Raw genomic sequence first — 18166 nt, 5'->3', positions numbered from 1 at the left:
TTTATTATAAATAAGAATAAAAATTACAAATGATTGAAAATTTCATAATAAAAATTCAAATTCCTTTTTTTTTTTTTCTGCTTTTGGTTACTTAGTTAATTATGTAAAAAGAAGTTGCTTCTTCCATAAACGGGGTGAACTTTAGATTTGTTAGGTGACCTGCGAATCGTGCAGTTCACGTGTTAGCTCGGGAGGCCGTTTCTATATCTTCCTGCAGGGAATGGTTTGAAACACCTCTTCATTTTCTTATTGCCGCACTTGCTTATGATTCAATGAACTAAGCTACTTTCTTCAAAAATCAATATTTTTAATCCTTTGTTGTTAACCTAAAAAACATTAATCATAGTGTATAATAATATGAACAATAATAATATTGCTAATATAACAATAATAGCATATTAATAAAAAAAATTGCACTTTTCGTTCATAAGTTATATGTGCGTTGTAGAATTCATTGCTAAGTGTTGGACATGCTCACTTTTCATCTATAAGTTTTCATTGGTGTTGTCCTTTTCTGACATTGTTAATAATAATAATGCTCACTTAGAGACGAAAAGTGCAAATTTCTCTATTAATACTAATAATTTTAATAATACCTGTCTACCACAATTTTCCCTAATAATAATAATAACAACAACAACAACAACAACAACAACAACAACAACAACAACAACAACAACAACAACAACAACAACAACAACAACAACAACAACAACAACAACAACAACAACAACAACAACAACAACAACAACAACAACAACAACAACAAACAACAACAACAACAACAACAAACAACAACAACAACAACAACAACAACAACAACAACAACAACAACAACAAACAACAACAACAACAACAACAACAACAACAACAACAACAACAACAACAACAACAACAACAACAACAACAACAACAACAACAACAACAACAACAACAACAACAACAACAACAACAACAACAACAACAACAACAACAACAACAAACAACAACAACAACAACAACAACAACAACAACAACAACAACAACAACAACAACAACAACAACAACAACAACAACAACAAACAACAACAACAACAACAACAACAACAACAACAACAACAACAACAAACAACAACAACAACAACAACAACAACAACAACAACAACAACAACAACAACAACAACAACAACAACAACAACAACAACAACAACACAACAACAACAACAACAACAACAACAACAACAACAACAACAACAACAACAACAACAACAACAACAACAACAACAACAACAACAACAACAACAACCACAACAACAACAACAACAACAACAACAACAACAACAACAACAACAACAACCCAAAAAAGCCCAACCCGTCTGAATATCCATTTCCATCCCCATTTTCTAATGCTCTCTTCCTCTCTGCGATTTCCAGAAGTTCTCATCACCATCTACCATATGAGAAATCAACATCAACAGAGACAACCGTAACAACGTATGAAGACACTGGAGCAGGTTCAAACCCACTGTGAAATTGCGATTTTATACTACAATTTCACAGTTCTTTCAGTTCTTTCCTTCAATTTCGAGATTGATTTGTCGGTTAAAGGTAAAATTCATACAATCTATTCACAGTTAGGGTTCTAAATAGATCTTTAGAAATAGTTAATTCAAAAGCACATGCAAAACTAAGCAATCAATAGTTATACTACAGTTCTGTATTTTGGTTACTATTACAATCAATTACAGTATAGATCTTCGGAAATAGTTAATCAAAAGCACATGCAGAATATTTTTGTCTATGAATTTCATATTGAGGTTAGTATATTCAGTATTGGTTAGTATATTTGATGAATTTGCCGTTTTAAAGAATGATGGCCTACAAAATTTGTTCAATTTCTAGGTTGAATTGTTCATAGAAGTTAACTTTCACACTATCGTTGTTAAAATCCATAGTTTCCTTTTAGAATTGTACCCTAATTTTCAGCTCTATAGAACCCTAGAAGCTATGCTAAAACACTGTTTATAATCCGATTACATAATGCATATAAGTATGTATTTTCTGACTTCTCTGTAGACTGGTGTGGTAGATTGTTTTCACTGTAAATTCACACTTTGCCCACCAATTTTTACGACATAGAAATTGTTTATCCTTTATTCGATTCACAGTTCATCAGATAGTAGTAGACATATGAGCATACTTTTACATATCTATTTTCTATGTGCATTTTTTAAAGAGTTTTGCAATTGTTTTCATCAGATAGTAGTAGACATATGAGCATACTTTTACATATCTATTTTCTATGTGCATTTTTTTTAAGAGTTTTGCAATTGTTTTGATAATACAGTTGCATAATCTGGATTTAATAGTTTGTATTAATGTGAATTTAAGCTCTTTTTTTAATGAAGTCTAGCAGGGTGAGGAACATTTATATAACATGCCTAGAAAGTGTATATTTTGCAATGCTAATTTTGCATTTTTTTATTCTAATTTCTTAAAAGAAAAGACATTGCACTTAACATCTGTTTTCTGTTTTCTCAGCACTGTCTGCTGAGAAGCCACACACAACATACATGATGAAGTTTTAAAAGCTTGTAGGCTGAATGTCAGGTAAATCTCTCCATCTCATGAATGTGCCAAATTTGCTTCTATATGCTAAATTGATATGTGTTTAACTAAAAACAAATTTTTTTACAAAGTTATAATCTAATTTTTTTACAAACTACCCTACATTTGTAGATATAACTGCATATATAGGCTCATCTTGATCTTCCATCTTCAATTTGGCATGTATGATGATCATCTATAAAACCTGCATTAAAAAACATAAAACAAACATAAGAATATAGAATAAGAGAAATCTAAGTTAGAAGATATTAATGGCAGACATCAATGCATTCAATTTCACTCTAAGGCATGGACTTAGAGTTCAAGGGTTTGAGTAATATTGTCCATAGTCCTAGAAGACCATATTTCTGCAAGTGTGTCCCAAAAACAGATAATAAACATTGTCCCAAAAAACATAAGATAATATCTAGACCATTAGTGCACCACATTACAAACCCAATCTCTTCAATTTTTCTCCACCTTTATGAGGATAGCCTTTGATCTTTTGAAATCCCTGGTAGATGAGAACTGGTCCAAGAGATTTCTTTTGGTTGAGCCAGGACTACTGGCCTAAGAACAAATGTTCCCTAAGAACAAAAATCTTTCTATAAGATCAGATTGTATTTGAAGTAGAATATGAAAAACTATAGAATATGAAAAAGAAAATTATGAAGTGTGGTTTTCCCCCTAACTATAGATTAGATTGTATTAAAACTAAGGCTTACCTCATGATCATGGAATAGCATCTCCCGACTTTTTATGACATTGTTGTTTCTACCTTCGTTCGTGTACAATGTAGCTTCTCACTAATTAATCTCTAATCTCAGTCTTATGGCTTTCTTTGCAAGGATATAATCAGGGTGTATATCTTTTGCAAGGATATACAAAGGGGCCATTATTTCAGAGAGATTGGAATTTGTTCTGTTTGAAGAAGAAGAATGAGACATGGGATGATGTCTGGACTGTAGTATAAATAGAAGGATTAGGCTGAAACATTAATTACTCGAAATGATTATATTGCACCGGTTATTCTTCCGATGTGGTGACGGTGGCTGATACATAGAAGAGTTCAAATTGTAGTCTATTACTTATTATTTTATATTTAGATTTAGATTTAGATTAGAAGATTAGATAGATTAGATTGAGAAATGCTATTCACACCACCTATTTTACTATTTGCACCACCTATTGAATAGGTCAAACCACTTTATAGGTGATTTTAATTAAAAAATGCTATTTGCATCACCATCATTTAATGTGGTCAAAAGACAAATATTTATTTTTTATTTTTTTTTACAATCAAATTATTAATTTTTTTTTAAAAAAAAGAGAAAAAAAAAGAGGTAAACGCCTCGCCTTCTCACCTGAGAAGGCGAGGGACTGCCTTCTCACTGGAGAAGGCAACTGGGCTGCCTTCTCAGGTGAGAAGGCAGCCCAGGGGTCGCCTTCTCACCGGAGAAGGCGACCCAGGTAGCCTTCTCACTGAAAAAGGCGACCCAGGTAGCCTTCTCCAGTGAGAACGCAGCCAACCCACCTGGGTTGCCTTCTCCGGTGAGAAGGCAGCCCAGTAGGTTGGCTGCCTTCTCACCGGAGAAGACTACGTGGGTCGCCTTCTCCAGTGAGAAGGCATGTCCATGGCCTTCTCACCGGAGAAGGCGATGTTTATTTATTTATTTATTTATATATATATAGTTTTAGTTTTAATGAATTAATTAATTATTACTTAAATCTAATAAATGCAGTTTTATTAAGGTGGTGCAAATAGCATTTTGACCACCCATTAGGCTATTTGAACCACCTATGTATTTATTATAAATTATCACATTTTTATATTTTTAATGTACTTTATATCCCATTTTAGTCAAAAGGTGGTGCAAATAGCAACACCCATTAGATTTTATTTAGATTATTTAGAATTTTGTAATAATTTTTTTGAATTCATAATCAATAGGGATACTCAGATCATTAAATGCCTCTATCGATTTCCAATGCTCCACCTGATGAGATATTGGTATAAGCAAGCCTTTCTAATATAAACCATGATCATGCATCAAGGAGAGATTCGCTTCCTGGAGTATCCACGAATCAATTCTTGGGCTAGCATAATACTATCAGATATGGAATCTCCCGGTCACAAAAGCTCCTTGCGCAGGGTCCATAATGTCGGGCAAGGCAACGACCAACCTTGATGCAATTATTTTAGAAATGATTTTGTACAAGGTGTTGCAGCATGCAATGGGTCTGAAGTCTTCCACACGCTGGTCATGCATTTTCTTAGGGATTAGCGCAAGAGGTGTGGTTCCATTGTTTAAGCAGTTGACCATTAATGAAGAATTCCATCACAGCCTCAGACACAAAGTTGCCTATGCGGCTCCAATTAGATTTAAAAAATGCAGCTGTGTAGCCATCCGACCACTTCTCATTACCCATTGAGAAAAGTGCTCTCTTAATTTCAGCATGTGTGAATGGGCTTGCAAACACAAGGAAATGGTTTTCATTAACACAAGGTCCCTGGGCAAAGTAACGTTTTGCTTCTGTTCCTAGGCCTCCCAAAAAGATCAGTAAAGTACTGCACAAATAAATTTCCAACTTGAGTGAAAGATGTGGTCAGGTTACCATCATGGTTATGGATGGCAGCAATGGATGTGTTGGCATTCCTTTTGTTGATAAGGTTAGGGAAGTAACGAGATCCCTTGTCAGCTTCCACTAGGTGTTTAGTATTCAATTTTTGTGCAAAGAATTGGCGCTCGGCCTCGGAAAAAAATGCAGCTTTCTCTCTAAGTTTCTTGACCGTAGCCCTTTCCTCATCATCAGCACAGAATACATCAAATTCTTCATGTGCGGCTGCAAATTCTTCCCTAGCCAGACGGGCTCTCTAAAAAATATGGCTAAAGGCATTACGGTTTAGTTCCCGGAGCGGACTCTTTAGGGCCTTCAGTTTTTTCGAAATTATGAGTGCAACAATCCAAAATTTTATTTTATAAATTCAATTTTAAGAAATTTCAAAATAGCCATTTTCACTCCATTAAAAATTTTTGCGATCAATTGGTGTTTGAATAAATTATTTTGGACACATTTTAAATTAATTCAACACTAAAATTCCTTTTTAATCCAAAATCCTAAATTTTTGGGTAACTCGCGTAGCAAGTTTTAAATTAAGAAACCAATCTGAGTGAGACCGGGAGAATTCTGAGAAGCTTTAAACGAGTGTTCATCTAGAAAACTTTTTGAGAAAATTCCTTTTCAACCCCAAAGTATTTAAAATAGCAATTCTAACCCTTGGGTCCATGTTGCTAGGTGAACCACAAGCTCCCAAAAGCCTTGCCTGATGCATTCTTTAGCCAATCTTTTGCCATATTTAGTTATTTACCCTCCACCAATCATTGTGGATTCTCCTAGGGTTTAGTGCCCCTATAAATAAGAACACAATCAAACTTGGCCTCTTGATTCCCAACCTTGTCTTCCTCCCCAAAAGCTCCACAAGTCATCCAAGAAAAATCATAGTAAGTTTCATAGCTCATCTTAGCATTTCACCTCTTCTAGCTTTCCTTCATAGCTTTCATCTCTGAGAACTTAGTCTTTAAGGTTGTTGTATGGTTTGTTTGAGATGTTTAGGAGGTGAAGGAGGGTGTAGCTAGCTTGAGAAGAAGGTGGAATCCCAACAAATAGGAGGAATCTACAAAGGTATAACCCCATGGACTCCCTCTTTGATATTTGGCTCTGTGAAGTCTATTATTTTGAGTAGAAATGAGTAGAAATGGTGGATTTTGGTTGTGCTTGAGCTTGGAAGTGATCTAGTATTTGTCTTTGAAGTGTTGATAATGTTTTGGATGTTTTGGACTCGCTTGAAATGTGTTTTGCAGATGAAACAACCTATCTGGTGCACACACAGTGTGCACCAGACTAGTGTAACGGCCCTAGCCGCGGCCCATTAGGGGGGCCGCCGGCTAGAGCCGGGGCCAACCGGGCCTAGTGCACGGCCCTAGGAGAGGGTCGTTGCCTAGGCCCGACTATGTTGCGGCCTTAGGGGGGCGGCTCTTGAGGAGCCTCGCCCCAGGTCCCTGAGTATATTCCGAGTGTGTTTTGTGCAGTGGCCGGGCCCTTGTGCCTCAGCTACGTGTCGTTTTGGGCCAGGTGTCTCGAGCCCTTGTGGCTCGGTACCTCGGAGCCATCTCGACGCACGTTTTGGCTTTGATTTCGTTGAATTTGGATAAAAAATGAGCATGTTGTGATGGATTTATTGAAGAAATTACTTCACAGTATATATTATGAAGTTCACTGTATATGAGAAATGCCTTGCTTTGTGCCTGATGTTATTTTTGTATTGAGTAAAGAAGCATGATCACTTTGAAAATATGACTTATTAGAAAAACATGACTAGAATGTGTTGTTTGATCAATGAGATTTGAAGCATATTTTGTTGATAGAAATATATAGAATTTGTTATGTTGCAAACCGAGTATGATATTGTATTCTTGTGAATCTTATGATTTTTTTTTATATGGTTTTGGAGCATGTTGTAGAGTATTGTTGCATCTCAAGTATATCATGTTTTAAAAGTAAAAGTGCAAAGTGGCCACGTGAGCCAAAGTATTACTTTCAAAATCCATAAACATGTGTATATCATTATTTGATGCATTGAGAATTGAAGTTGTTGAGTTGTTGCATGCATGAGATTGATGCATGAGAGATATTTATGTATTATCTATATCGGTGAGGTTCTGGAGGACCCTGTTTGGACTATGTCCTCTCGGATGATTTTATGGACATTGCGGTCCCAGTATATGTAACGCGGTGTATTCCCACGTTACGAGGTTGGAAACTGGCCGCCAGGCTTAGAATCCTGGTTAGGGGGTGTGCACGCTAATAGTTCGATACCCGATTCCACAGAGTTTGAGCATAGAACCAAGAGAATGGTTCGGTGGATGAGCAGAGTATTAGGTCGGCTAGAAGCCGTGCCCGGATAGGTCCAGTCACACTATGGTGAAGTTCCTACCTCGTCCATTTAAAGAGAAAAAGTGAGTCATTGCGACTCTAAGAAAGAAAGAAGTGAGTCATTGCGCCTCTAAGAAAAGAAAGAAAGAAAGCAAGTCATTTATGACTCAAAGAGACCTCCACAAAAAGTATTCTATTTTACAACGAGTGTATGAGTATATTTATGGTATTGCACGAGATTGCATATGCGTATAGTATTGCACGAGATTGCATATGAGTATAGTATTGCACGAGATTGCATATGAGTATAGTATTGCACGAGATTGCATTTGAGTAGAGTATTGCATGAGATTGCATAATGAGAATGATGATTCCAGTTTGCATATCGAGTATGATTGTTTAGTTACATTTTGAAGTCTTGTATATCCAGTTTGCATGATGAGAACTTTAAAGCATGACGATAGTTTTCGTATGGTTTAATAGTATGAAATTGCTTGTAAGCATGAGATCGTTACTATGAGTTCGTTGTGATATTTATGTGTTGGAATCTTTATGTTGATAAGTCATTTGTATTGAAGCATGCCTGTTGATATTATAGGTTGCAAGCATATAGAAAGTCTGTGATGTAACTATAGTTGCCTATGAGATGAGATTGTTGATTATGAATGTTATCAAATGTTTTCCAAAGTATACTCTATAGTACTTTACATGGTTGAGTGTGGTTATACTTAGCTTCGTGCTAACGGGTGTTTTCCTATTTGTCGATGTGTTGTTTGTAAAACCCCTTTCAGGTGGGCCCAGCGTTGAGAAGCGAACGAGTTAGACTAGTCTAGTAGTTATATAAGTCTAAACTCTTAATGTTTTGATTATGATGTTATTTATCGAAATTTAGACTTATATTGTTGATGACATTTGATGATGTAGACTTCGGGGTGTCTTTTTCCCCCTTATGACTTTCAGTTAATTTTATGGATGTTAGTTATTAAATCTTTGTTTCTAGTTCTACCCTTAACCTATGCAGTCACCACGGAGTGGTGGTTGTGACGGTGACATTCCCGCTAGTTATCGTATTTAATTGTTTATCCGCTGCTTAGTTTCTGTTTATTGTGATTTAGAATTATAATTAAGATTTAAAAAAAGTGAGGTGTTACAATGAGTTACTTCGAGCCATCATATCGTAGATTTCTTTCCAAACTGAATCAAGCACAGAACCAAATTCACAGTGTCCCAACCACATATTAAGGAACCTGAACGGCCACTTCACAGAGTTGTAAATGTTGGATGACGTTAGGATCACTGGGCAGTGGTCAGAACAATACAAAAAGCCCTTAAACTCCGCCCAAGCATCATTAGTAAGGACCCGGTCCAACTTAGCTTCCCTATGCCCATTGTTCCAAGTGAACGTGTTGCCAGTTGAGGGACAGTCTGTAGAGCATCCACATTAGTTGGGGAGAATGGGGGATAATGTAAGAGTGATTAGGAAAGAGAATGTGGGAAGGGAGAGAAAAAAAAGAAGAAAAAACAAAACAAAAAAAAAAATTTAAAAAAAAAATAATAATCAGACGCGTCAGGCGCGCCGACTGACGCGCCTCCGGGCGCGTGCAGTGCACGCGCCCGGCTTCTGCCCAAGGCTGTGCGCGAACGCGCACAGCCTTACTTCTCCTTCTTTCTTCTTTTTTTTTTTTTTTTTTTTTTTTTTTTCCTGACAATATCCTCACATTTGCAGGACAATTATTTTTCAATTATCTCCCCTCCACACTAGTTATTATCTCATGTAGGGAAGAATTAATGCTGAAATCTCCCCACAATATGCACAAGTGTGGATGCTCTAAGCACAAGTTCATACAACAATTCTCAAAGTCTTTGTAAGATATATTGAATATAATATATATTATATATAATATATCTATGTATTTATATATAATAATATATTAATAGGAAGAGAGAGAGAGGAAGATTAGAATGAATAATGTTTATTAACTGGGATGATTTAACAAATGAAAATACACCACATATTTATACTAAGAGAAAGCTAATAAATAGGAAGCTAATGCTCCATGTACTACTCCTATAATCTAGGCATGTTCTACATTAACATACATGACTCACCCATGTTTGTTTTTATTAAATTCTTTGACTTGGTTTAATTACTAATAATAATAATATTATTATTATTATAACATTGCCTCCTTTAAACCAAGTTGGATGTATTGGTCATCCCAATATCTCCTTCTTCAATTTAAGAAATGTCTCTGTCTTCAAGTTGGATATACTGACTTGTATTTCGTTCTGTAAACCCACTTTACTCCAATTGGCTTCTTCCCAGGAGGTAAATCTGTTAACTCCCAGGTACCATTCTTTTCAATGGCACGTATCTCCTCATCCATCGCCTTAAGCCAATGAGTTTCTGTAGCAGTCTCCTCAAAAGTTAAAGGATCACAATCTGCAAAGAGTGCAAATTGAATAATCTCTTCATCAGACAGATCATTATCATGACCCAAAATATAATCTTGCAAGCGAGCTGGTAAGTGGCGCTCGCGCTGAGATCGCCGAACTGACGACTCTGGCTGTGAAGGAGACTGGACATTATCTGGAATCGGTTGCTCTTCAACAATATTTTCAACAGCATGAATAACAACTGAACTTTCATCTTTAGCTAACCAATCCCAGGCACCATATTCATCAAAAGTGACATCACGACTTATAACAACCTTTTTAGTTTCAGGATTGTATAGTTTATAAGCCTTTGAAGCGTCACTATAACCAATGAATATGCATTTCTCACCTTAATCATCCAACTTCTTTCTCAATGGATCTGGCACATGTGCATATGCCAAACATCCAAAAACCTTGAGATATTTGATAGAGGGTTTTCTCCCACTCCATGCTTCTTCGGGTGTCTTATCACTGACACTTTTAGTTGGACACCTATTCAACACATAGACAGCACAAGCAACAGCTTCTGCCCAAAAAGGCTTAGGCAGATTCTTGGATTTCAACATGCACCTTACCATATCCATGATAGACCTATTCTTCCTCTCAGCCACTCCGTTTTGTTGTGGAGTGTATCTAGCTGTCATTTGGTGCTGAATACCTTTTTCTTTCAGAAAATCATCACAGGCAATATATTCTGTACCTCTATCAGTTCTCAAGATTTTAATCTCATAACCACTTTGCTTTTCAACAAAAGTCTTAAATTGTTTGAAAACATCACATGCTTCAGACTTTTGCTTCAGAAAGTAAACCCATGTTTTCCTACTGAAATCATGAATGAAAGTAATAAAGTACTTACAACCTCCATGTGAGGTAACCTCCAACGAACACAGGTCTGAGTGAACAATCTCCAACTGTTTTGTAGCTCTCCTTGACTTGCCCACAGGGAAGGGATCTCTATGCTTCTTCCCAATCACACAAATCTCACATATACGATCAGGGACATTCACAACAGGTAAATCAGAAACAAGTTCCTTTCTCGCAAGATAGTTTAATCCAGAGAAATGAAAATGCCCAAACCGCATATGCCATAACCAATTATCATCACAAACTTCAGAATTAAAGCAATCAAGGAGAGTATGCTTAATTTTCAAAGGAAATAGTCGATTTTGGGACATATTTACCTTTGCAATCAAAACTCCTTTAGCATCTTCAATGGTACAACACCCCTGAGCAATATGTATCTTATATCCTTTTTCTGACAGCTGACCCATACTCAACAAATTTTGGTCTAGTTCAGGAACATAGAACACATCGGATATAAAATTTTGAGTACCATCCTTCAACTGAATAGAGATTTTACCTTTTCCCAAAATTGGCACCTTTGACTTATTGCCAAACGTTACTTCAGACCGGACTGATTCATCTAGTTCGGAAAACAATTCTTTCTTCCCACACATATGGTTACTACACCCAGTATCCAAGAACCATATGTTCTTATCAGCAGAAAAACTATCACTGGCCAAAAGTAAGGTTTCAGAATTCTCACCAGACTTTTCAGCAGTATTTTCAACAATGTTTGCTTGATTTCCACGATTGTTGTCCTCATTATACCAACAATCTGCAATCTTGTGTCCATACTTGCCACAATTGTAGCAATGAAATGGAAATTTACCTTGTTTGGTATTACCTCCACCTCTTCCTTGGTTGGAGTTACCACGACCTCTTCCACTAGAACATCCTCTTCCTCTTCCACGACCTCTACCAGATCCTCCACCTCTTTGATTAGTGCCAGTCACATTAAGGGTGACTTGACTCTTCAAAGCTTCTTCTGCTAGTGGTTCCGATTTTGACGCAATCCTCTCAATATGACTTTCTACCATACCTTTCAGCTCTGCAATTGATAAGAGCTCGGTTTTGTGTGACTCTGTTATTGAAGCCACCACATGGTCATACTTCATCGGCATAGTTCGAAGAACTTTTTCAACCACTGCACCATCTTCAATCGTATCTCCATATAGCCTAATCTTATTCACCATATCAATAAGACGAGTGAAATACGCATCTACTGTTTCTGTAGAGGTCATCTCATAATTATCGTACAACCTTCTCAACGACTGCAACTTAGACTTCTGTGCCCGATCGACTCCTTTGTGTGACACCTTTAAGATGTCCCAAGCTTGTTTTGTTGTTTGAGCACGAGCTAATTGCCCAAAAATGGAATAATGAACACCTTGGTGAATCTGACCCAAGGCCAATTTATCTCGCCGTATAGCGGCTGCATCAGCTCCTTCGGGTAGACCGGGATCAACAAAGCTCCAAAGATTTTGAGATTGCAAATGTGTGGACATCATAATTTGCCAATAATTGTAATCGAGTTTCCCGTCCAATTTGGGACCCGACCATACAATATTGAAATTTGTTGTCATATTTCACTACGAGAAATATTTCGGGGTTGAAAGGTTGACTGGCTCTAATACCAAATGTAAGATATATTGAATATAATATATATTATATATAATATATCTATGTATTTATATATAATAATATATAAATAGGAAGAGAGAGAGAGGAAGATTAGAATGAATAATGTTTATTCACTGGGATGATTTAACAAATGAAAATACACCACATATTTATACTAAGAGAAAGCTAATAAATAGGAAGCTAATGCTCCATGTACTACTCCTATAATCTAGGCATGTTCTACATTAACATACATGACTCACCGATTTTTGTTTTTATTAAATTCTTTGACTTGGTTTAATTACTAATAATAATAATAATAATAATAATAATAATAATAATAATAATATTATTATTATTATTATTATTATTATTATTATTATTATTATTATAACAGTCTTGAATATCATACCGGGAGGGAACAGAACTGCCTCGACGTTCTACTGGTGAGAGGACAATATTGAAGTCACCCGCGATGATCCAAGGGTATATATTATGAATAATGAAAAAGTTTAAAATGGCATGCAGATCATTTACCAATAATCACTCAAGCTAGATCAAAATGGGGTTTAAAGAATAATGCAAGCCAAATCAAATGTAGTGGTTAAAATATTGATATTACATTTACATTTTGTACACTGATCTATGTGGGCATCTGGAGACTATTATTGCTGTTCTATGTAGCAGCGAGAACGAACCAATATCATCAATGCATTATTTAGGGAAAATATATTATTATTTTGCTCATCACTGTTTTAAGAACTTGATGTGTTCAAAATAATTGCCATTTATATTTTCAACAATCACATATTCAGGAGTTCCAAGCAACACATGCATTATATTAGTGCATTACAACTGTACTTATTGAGGAAGGGGTAACATTTGAAGTATTTCATTGAGTTTTGTTATTAATATATGACCAAAATACCCCCAATTTGGAGCTCAGAATGCTTGAAAATTTGCAGCATTATTGTTACCTAAAACCAGGGAACCAAATCAATGCCTTTTTACTGACCGTTTTCTAGTTTTGCCTTTCCCTCAGCTCGCTTCCAAATTTTGATGCATCTTCTGTAAGAATCAAGTGTTAGTTTTGTGCCATTTTTTACATAGATAATTTACTAAAGCCAGTAAAATATAGGAATACAAACATAAATTATTGATACCAATCTCAATTCTCTCGGTCTTATTAAGTCTTTAGAGACCACATAATGAAAAAAAATTAAACACATATTTCAAACATGAAAATCAAAATAGAAAACACAATATAATAAGCGAGAGATGAGACCATAATTGGAATTAATTCGAAGTTATTAAAATGATATAATTTCTTGACGATCAAAGAAGACGCCAGAAGGTCCATCTTCAGGCTGTAGAGCCACTCTCACAATACTCTGAGCTCCTTCCTCCACCGTAATCAGACCGCTGTTATAGGTTAAGTCTGTCTTAACATAGCCAGGGTTGACACAGTTGACCTGCAAACAAGGATATTTGTGTGCTATGGTTCTTGCATAAGCATTCATAGTTGCTTTGGAAACGGAGTAGGCCGACGGGACTCGAAACCTTTCAGTATGTTCTAAGCGACCATTTTTGTAGTCTTCCAAGTATTTATTCACCACTTCATCAAGCTTTTCAGGTGGACTTTCAACATTGTTTAATATTCCTTTGGCCCACTCATCATGTATTTTCTAAAATATAAAACAAATATCCCAAGTTAATTGGTCAACAACTAAAATAGAAGACATTTTTTTTTTTAATGTTTAAGACTTTTAGGTAAAAATTTTAAGTGACGAGTTAATAGCACTTTTAGACCAAGTATACTGTGGTCTATGGATCATGATCCATATTATAAGATGTATCATTATTCACTAACATATATATATATATATATATATATATATATATATATATATATATATATATATATATTTATTTATTTATTAAGGTAAAGTTTTTAGTTCAAGATTTACATTGCAAAGTGGACCCTTATCTACGGTATAATTATTGGCACATGAGTAGGGTTGACCTAATAATGTTATTTATTTTTTTGGTGGTCTATTATCAATTATTTTGTGTGTGTGTGTGTGCAGGGACAGAGTCAGAGGGGGCATCTGCTCCCCTCCCCCCATTCTCACCTCATATATAACCTTTGTATGTATATATGTATATAGATTATATAGTACAAGTTTTAGTATTAATATAAAGAATAAGATGATTGTAAATGAGAAGTGAATTAGATTAGTTGGTAGAGCACATGTTTGGTTACAATGAAGGTCTAAGTTTTGAATCCTTGGTTACATGTTGCCAGTTTCACAGTGTCTCTTGCCTCCTTTAATAGCTTTTATAATATTTAACACACACACATATTATATATATATATATATATATATATATATATATATATATATATATATATATATATATATATATATATATAATATTCTTTTATATTAATAATGAGACGTGTAATTTATAATGTGCTCTCTATTCAAATTATTTTATCAAATTAATTATGTCTCAAATATTTTGTTATGAATATTTTTATAAAATTTTGATTTTGATGTGTTTTATTTTTACCCAGATCCAACAATATTTATACAAATATTTCTTGGGTAATTTTTTTTCTTTTCAAATTATCTCTTTTGTTTTCATGTTTTGCCTTCACTCGAAAAAATTTATGGACCCCGCTTCTTCGCCCCCGCTCAACAGAATTCTGGGCCCTGTCCCTTTTTTTTTTTTTTTTTGTTGTTGGCTAGAAGGTTCAAGATTCACTTAATTTCATTTCCAATTAATGAAAATGTGTCACATTTTGTTAATAAGTCATGAACTAAAAATAAGATAAAAGAATATAAATACCTCCAATTTTGCCTCAGCAGAGCTGACATTTACTATTCTGGGAGATTTAGACAATTGAAGGAGGGGAAGAAATGCCTCAGTCATTCTCTTTGATCCATAGTAATTTATCTCAATGCATTCAGCAGTCAACTCATAAGTGTGGAAAAGTGCTTTGGACCAATGGACTTGACCTCCCTGCATCCATGCATAATCACATCATAATCTTGTAAAATATGATTTCACAAATATTTTTTTTGCAACTACTCTTTATTTGTTAGGTACATGAAGTCGTGCAATAAGCATATTATATACCTTCCATTAACATATTATGTAAATGTAAATAAACTAAATGTATATAATATATTAAATGTAGCTGATATATATATATATATATATATATATATATATATATATATATATATATTAACTGAAGGTACATATAATCTGAACATGGTCTACAATGTGCATGATAGATCCTGATCTACGATATAATGATTGTTAAAAGTAGTGGTAGGGGATCAATTTATGCATGGATACTTAAATTCACAGCACATTGAGGATGCGTTTGGTTTAGTTTATCACACTTTTTTTTAATCTTACATTCAATAAAATTTTACATTATCTAAAAATTTTGGGGAAATAGATACCGATGTATATTACAAAAATTAATTACAAAATCATTCTCAAGAATATCACATTTCCAAAACTAATTCAAACAATGGCATATTAGTAACCAATTTTGTAGCTACCTAAAATATAATTAAAAGTTTATCGCATTTAACCATAAAATATATTTTGATACTAATTATTTAACAACATAACCTAGCGCTGCTATTGAATTCGATCAATGAATTTGCAATATGGAATAAAGAAAAAGGATGTTGGCTTAGCAGTCTTACAGACTCCACTAGATAGATGACTAGAAACGTAACATATATATATATATATATATATATATATATATATATATATATATATATTACGTACCTCTGAAGATTTTAAAACGTTTTCATCAATATCCAATCCACTAACTCCAGCATTATTCACCTAAAACAACATATAATAGAGTCAGTAGTATTCAAAAAAAAAAACATATAATAATAATAATATCTTCAAAAAAAAATAATAATAATAATAATAAGAGTATGCTCAACATTTGAAGTTTTTCACAAATTTAAGGGGCAAATTATTGTATGGACCATGATCTACGTACACAGTGTTGTATGGACTATAACAAAATTTACATTTTTAATATACTAAATGTACATTATTCATGTACTGAATGTACATTATACAAAATAATGTACTTTCAGTACTAAAATAATGTACATTCTCTGAATATAATGTACATTTTTAATATACTAAATGTACATCATTTTTGTAGTGAATGTATATTATTTTACAAGATACAAAATATGATGCACACAACTTGTATGAACCATAGTCCACAATAATGATTAAATTTAAAGTGCCTTACAGGTTAGAGTGTAGGAAAAAAAAAAAGGGTGAGGTGGGGGAAGCAAATAATAATAACAACAACAACAACAACAACAACAATAATAATAATAATAATAATAATAATAATATACTAACAAGGGAACACATAATTTTTGAATCAAGATTTACAATGCAAAATAATACTTAATCGATTGTATAACAACTGGTTATAATTATATTATAAAGTGAAAATTGTTGGGTACACAAACACAATCACTAGTAATTAGTAATTAGTAATGACTAAACCTACTCACCAAAATATCAAGTCTTCCAAAATTGGTTTTGACGAAATGAAAAAGGGTAGAGACGGTGGAGGGATCGGTAACATTGAGGTGGTGAAAGAGCACATCACCATGGGAGAAGTCAAAAGCTCTGAGTTTCTCCACAGCTTCCTTTCCCTTCTGCTCGTCTCTGGCAGTCAAAACCACCGTAACTCCATCACCAGAACCTAATAACTGCCTGCATATTTCAAACCCAATCCCTTTGTTTCCTCCTGTCACAACTGCATACCTATATATATAAACTCATATTCATCAGCTTCAATAATAAACAATATAATCAACTCATCAAGGCGAATAATAGAATATGATATTATATTATTGAAGATTTGAAGATGATTTAATTTGGGTAACTGCCTTTTAGATGTGTCATTAGCGTTGATTGCCCCTGCCATTGAAGCCCCAATGATGAATGCAGAATAGAATGCACAATGCAGGATGCCTAACTCAGCGTCTACTACAGTGTATATATATATACTAGTTTTTCTACGCGCTTTGCGCGAATAGGATAATGCTCAATACTTATTTTTAAATAAGTATTTCAAAGTATATCAATGTAATATTATATAGAAGATGTTCATGCACAGGTAAATAAATGTTAAATTTGTTTATTTAAATCGGTAATTTAAAGTATATAAATACAATATAATATATGAGAGATTGATTATATATAACTGTTACAAAATACATGTTTGCAACTTTGTAATAACGCTAATCTAAGAATCTAAGTACTAAGTCTAAAAGCGATAGTCTAAATAAATACTATTTTTTGGTTTAAATTTTTCTAATTCTCTTTTAGGTAGCATTGTTATTGTTTTCATCTTCAGTACATGTTTTTTTTTTTTTTGTTTTTTTTTGTTATTGGTAGTGTGTCATGTGCAATTGGGTTATTGGTAGTATCATAAAGAGATTCATCATGCAATGAGATTATAGTGTATGAAGTTTTAGATTTATCTTGTTGTGTATATGACTGAGATCTTAGTTGTGCTATGAACTCTTTATCTTACAAGCACATGTTGATATTTGGTAGCGGTAGTTTTTCCCTACAAGTTTCATGTGTTGTGAGACATCTAATTCTAAATTAATTAAATGCATATGTCTTTTTTTTTTTTTTTTTGTTGTAACTACTAATTTATTTT

At 34.1% G+C, this 18166-nt stretch overlaps 2 protein-coding genes across 2 annotated transcripts in view; one reads left to right on the top strand and one right to left on the bottom strand.

Annotated features, from left to right (window-relative positions):
* The window catches only part of LOC109177382 (protein disulfide-isomerase-like), a 29922-nt gene extending 16546 nt beyond the window's left edge, over positions 1–13376 (top strand). Inside the window, exon 11 of the mRNA XM_019326741.1 lies at positions 12949–13376. The gene's annotated coding sequence lies outside the window, so the exon portion shown is untranslated. The remainder of the gene's footprint in view (positions 1–12948) is intronic.
* Positions 13377–13561: 185 nt separating this feature from the next.
* Positions 13562–17458, bottom strand: LOC109177385 ((+)-neomenthol dehydrogenase-like). Its single transcript, XM_019326745.1, has 5 exons — positions 17385–17458; positions 17004–17259; positions 16240–16299; positions 15274–15447; positions 13562–14105 (listed from the first exon to the last, which is right to left on the bottom strand). Exons 1-5 carry the CDS (start codon positions 17420–17422, stop codon positions 13731–13733), a joined length of 903 nt encoding a protein of 300 aa, XP_019182290.1. The 5' UTR covers positions 17423–17458; the 3' UTR covers positions 13562–13730.
* Between the last annotated feature and the right edge of the window lie 708 nt (positions 17459–18166).

The sequence above is a fragment of the Ipomoea nil genome, unplaced genomic scaffold (assembly GCF_001879475.1).
Source record: "Ipomoea nil cultivar Tokyo-kokei standard unplaced genomic scaffold, Asagao_1.1 scaffold0804, whole genome shotgun sequence".
NCBI classification, from domain to species: Eukaryota; Viridiplantae; Streptophyta; class Magnoliopsida; order Solanales; family Convolvulaceae; genus Ipomoea; species Ipomoea nil.
This window is presented reverse-complemented; position numbering and strand designations above follow the sequence as displayed.

Bases quoted from the DNA above. Each gene is read 5' to 3' on its own strand.
- LOC109177385 (XM_019326745.1), bottom strand. From the start codon at position 17,422: ATGGCAGGGGCAATCAACGCTAATGACACATCTAAAAG. The intron at 16,300-17,003 runs GTGAGTAGGTTT...ATGTTGTTTTAG, and splicing joins TTGGAAGACTTGATATTTTG to GTGAATAATGCTGGAGTTAG. The intron at 15,448-16,239 runs GTACGTAATATA...GCATGGATGCAG, and splicing joins ACGTTTTAAAATCTTCAGAG to GGAGGTCAAGTCCATTGGTC.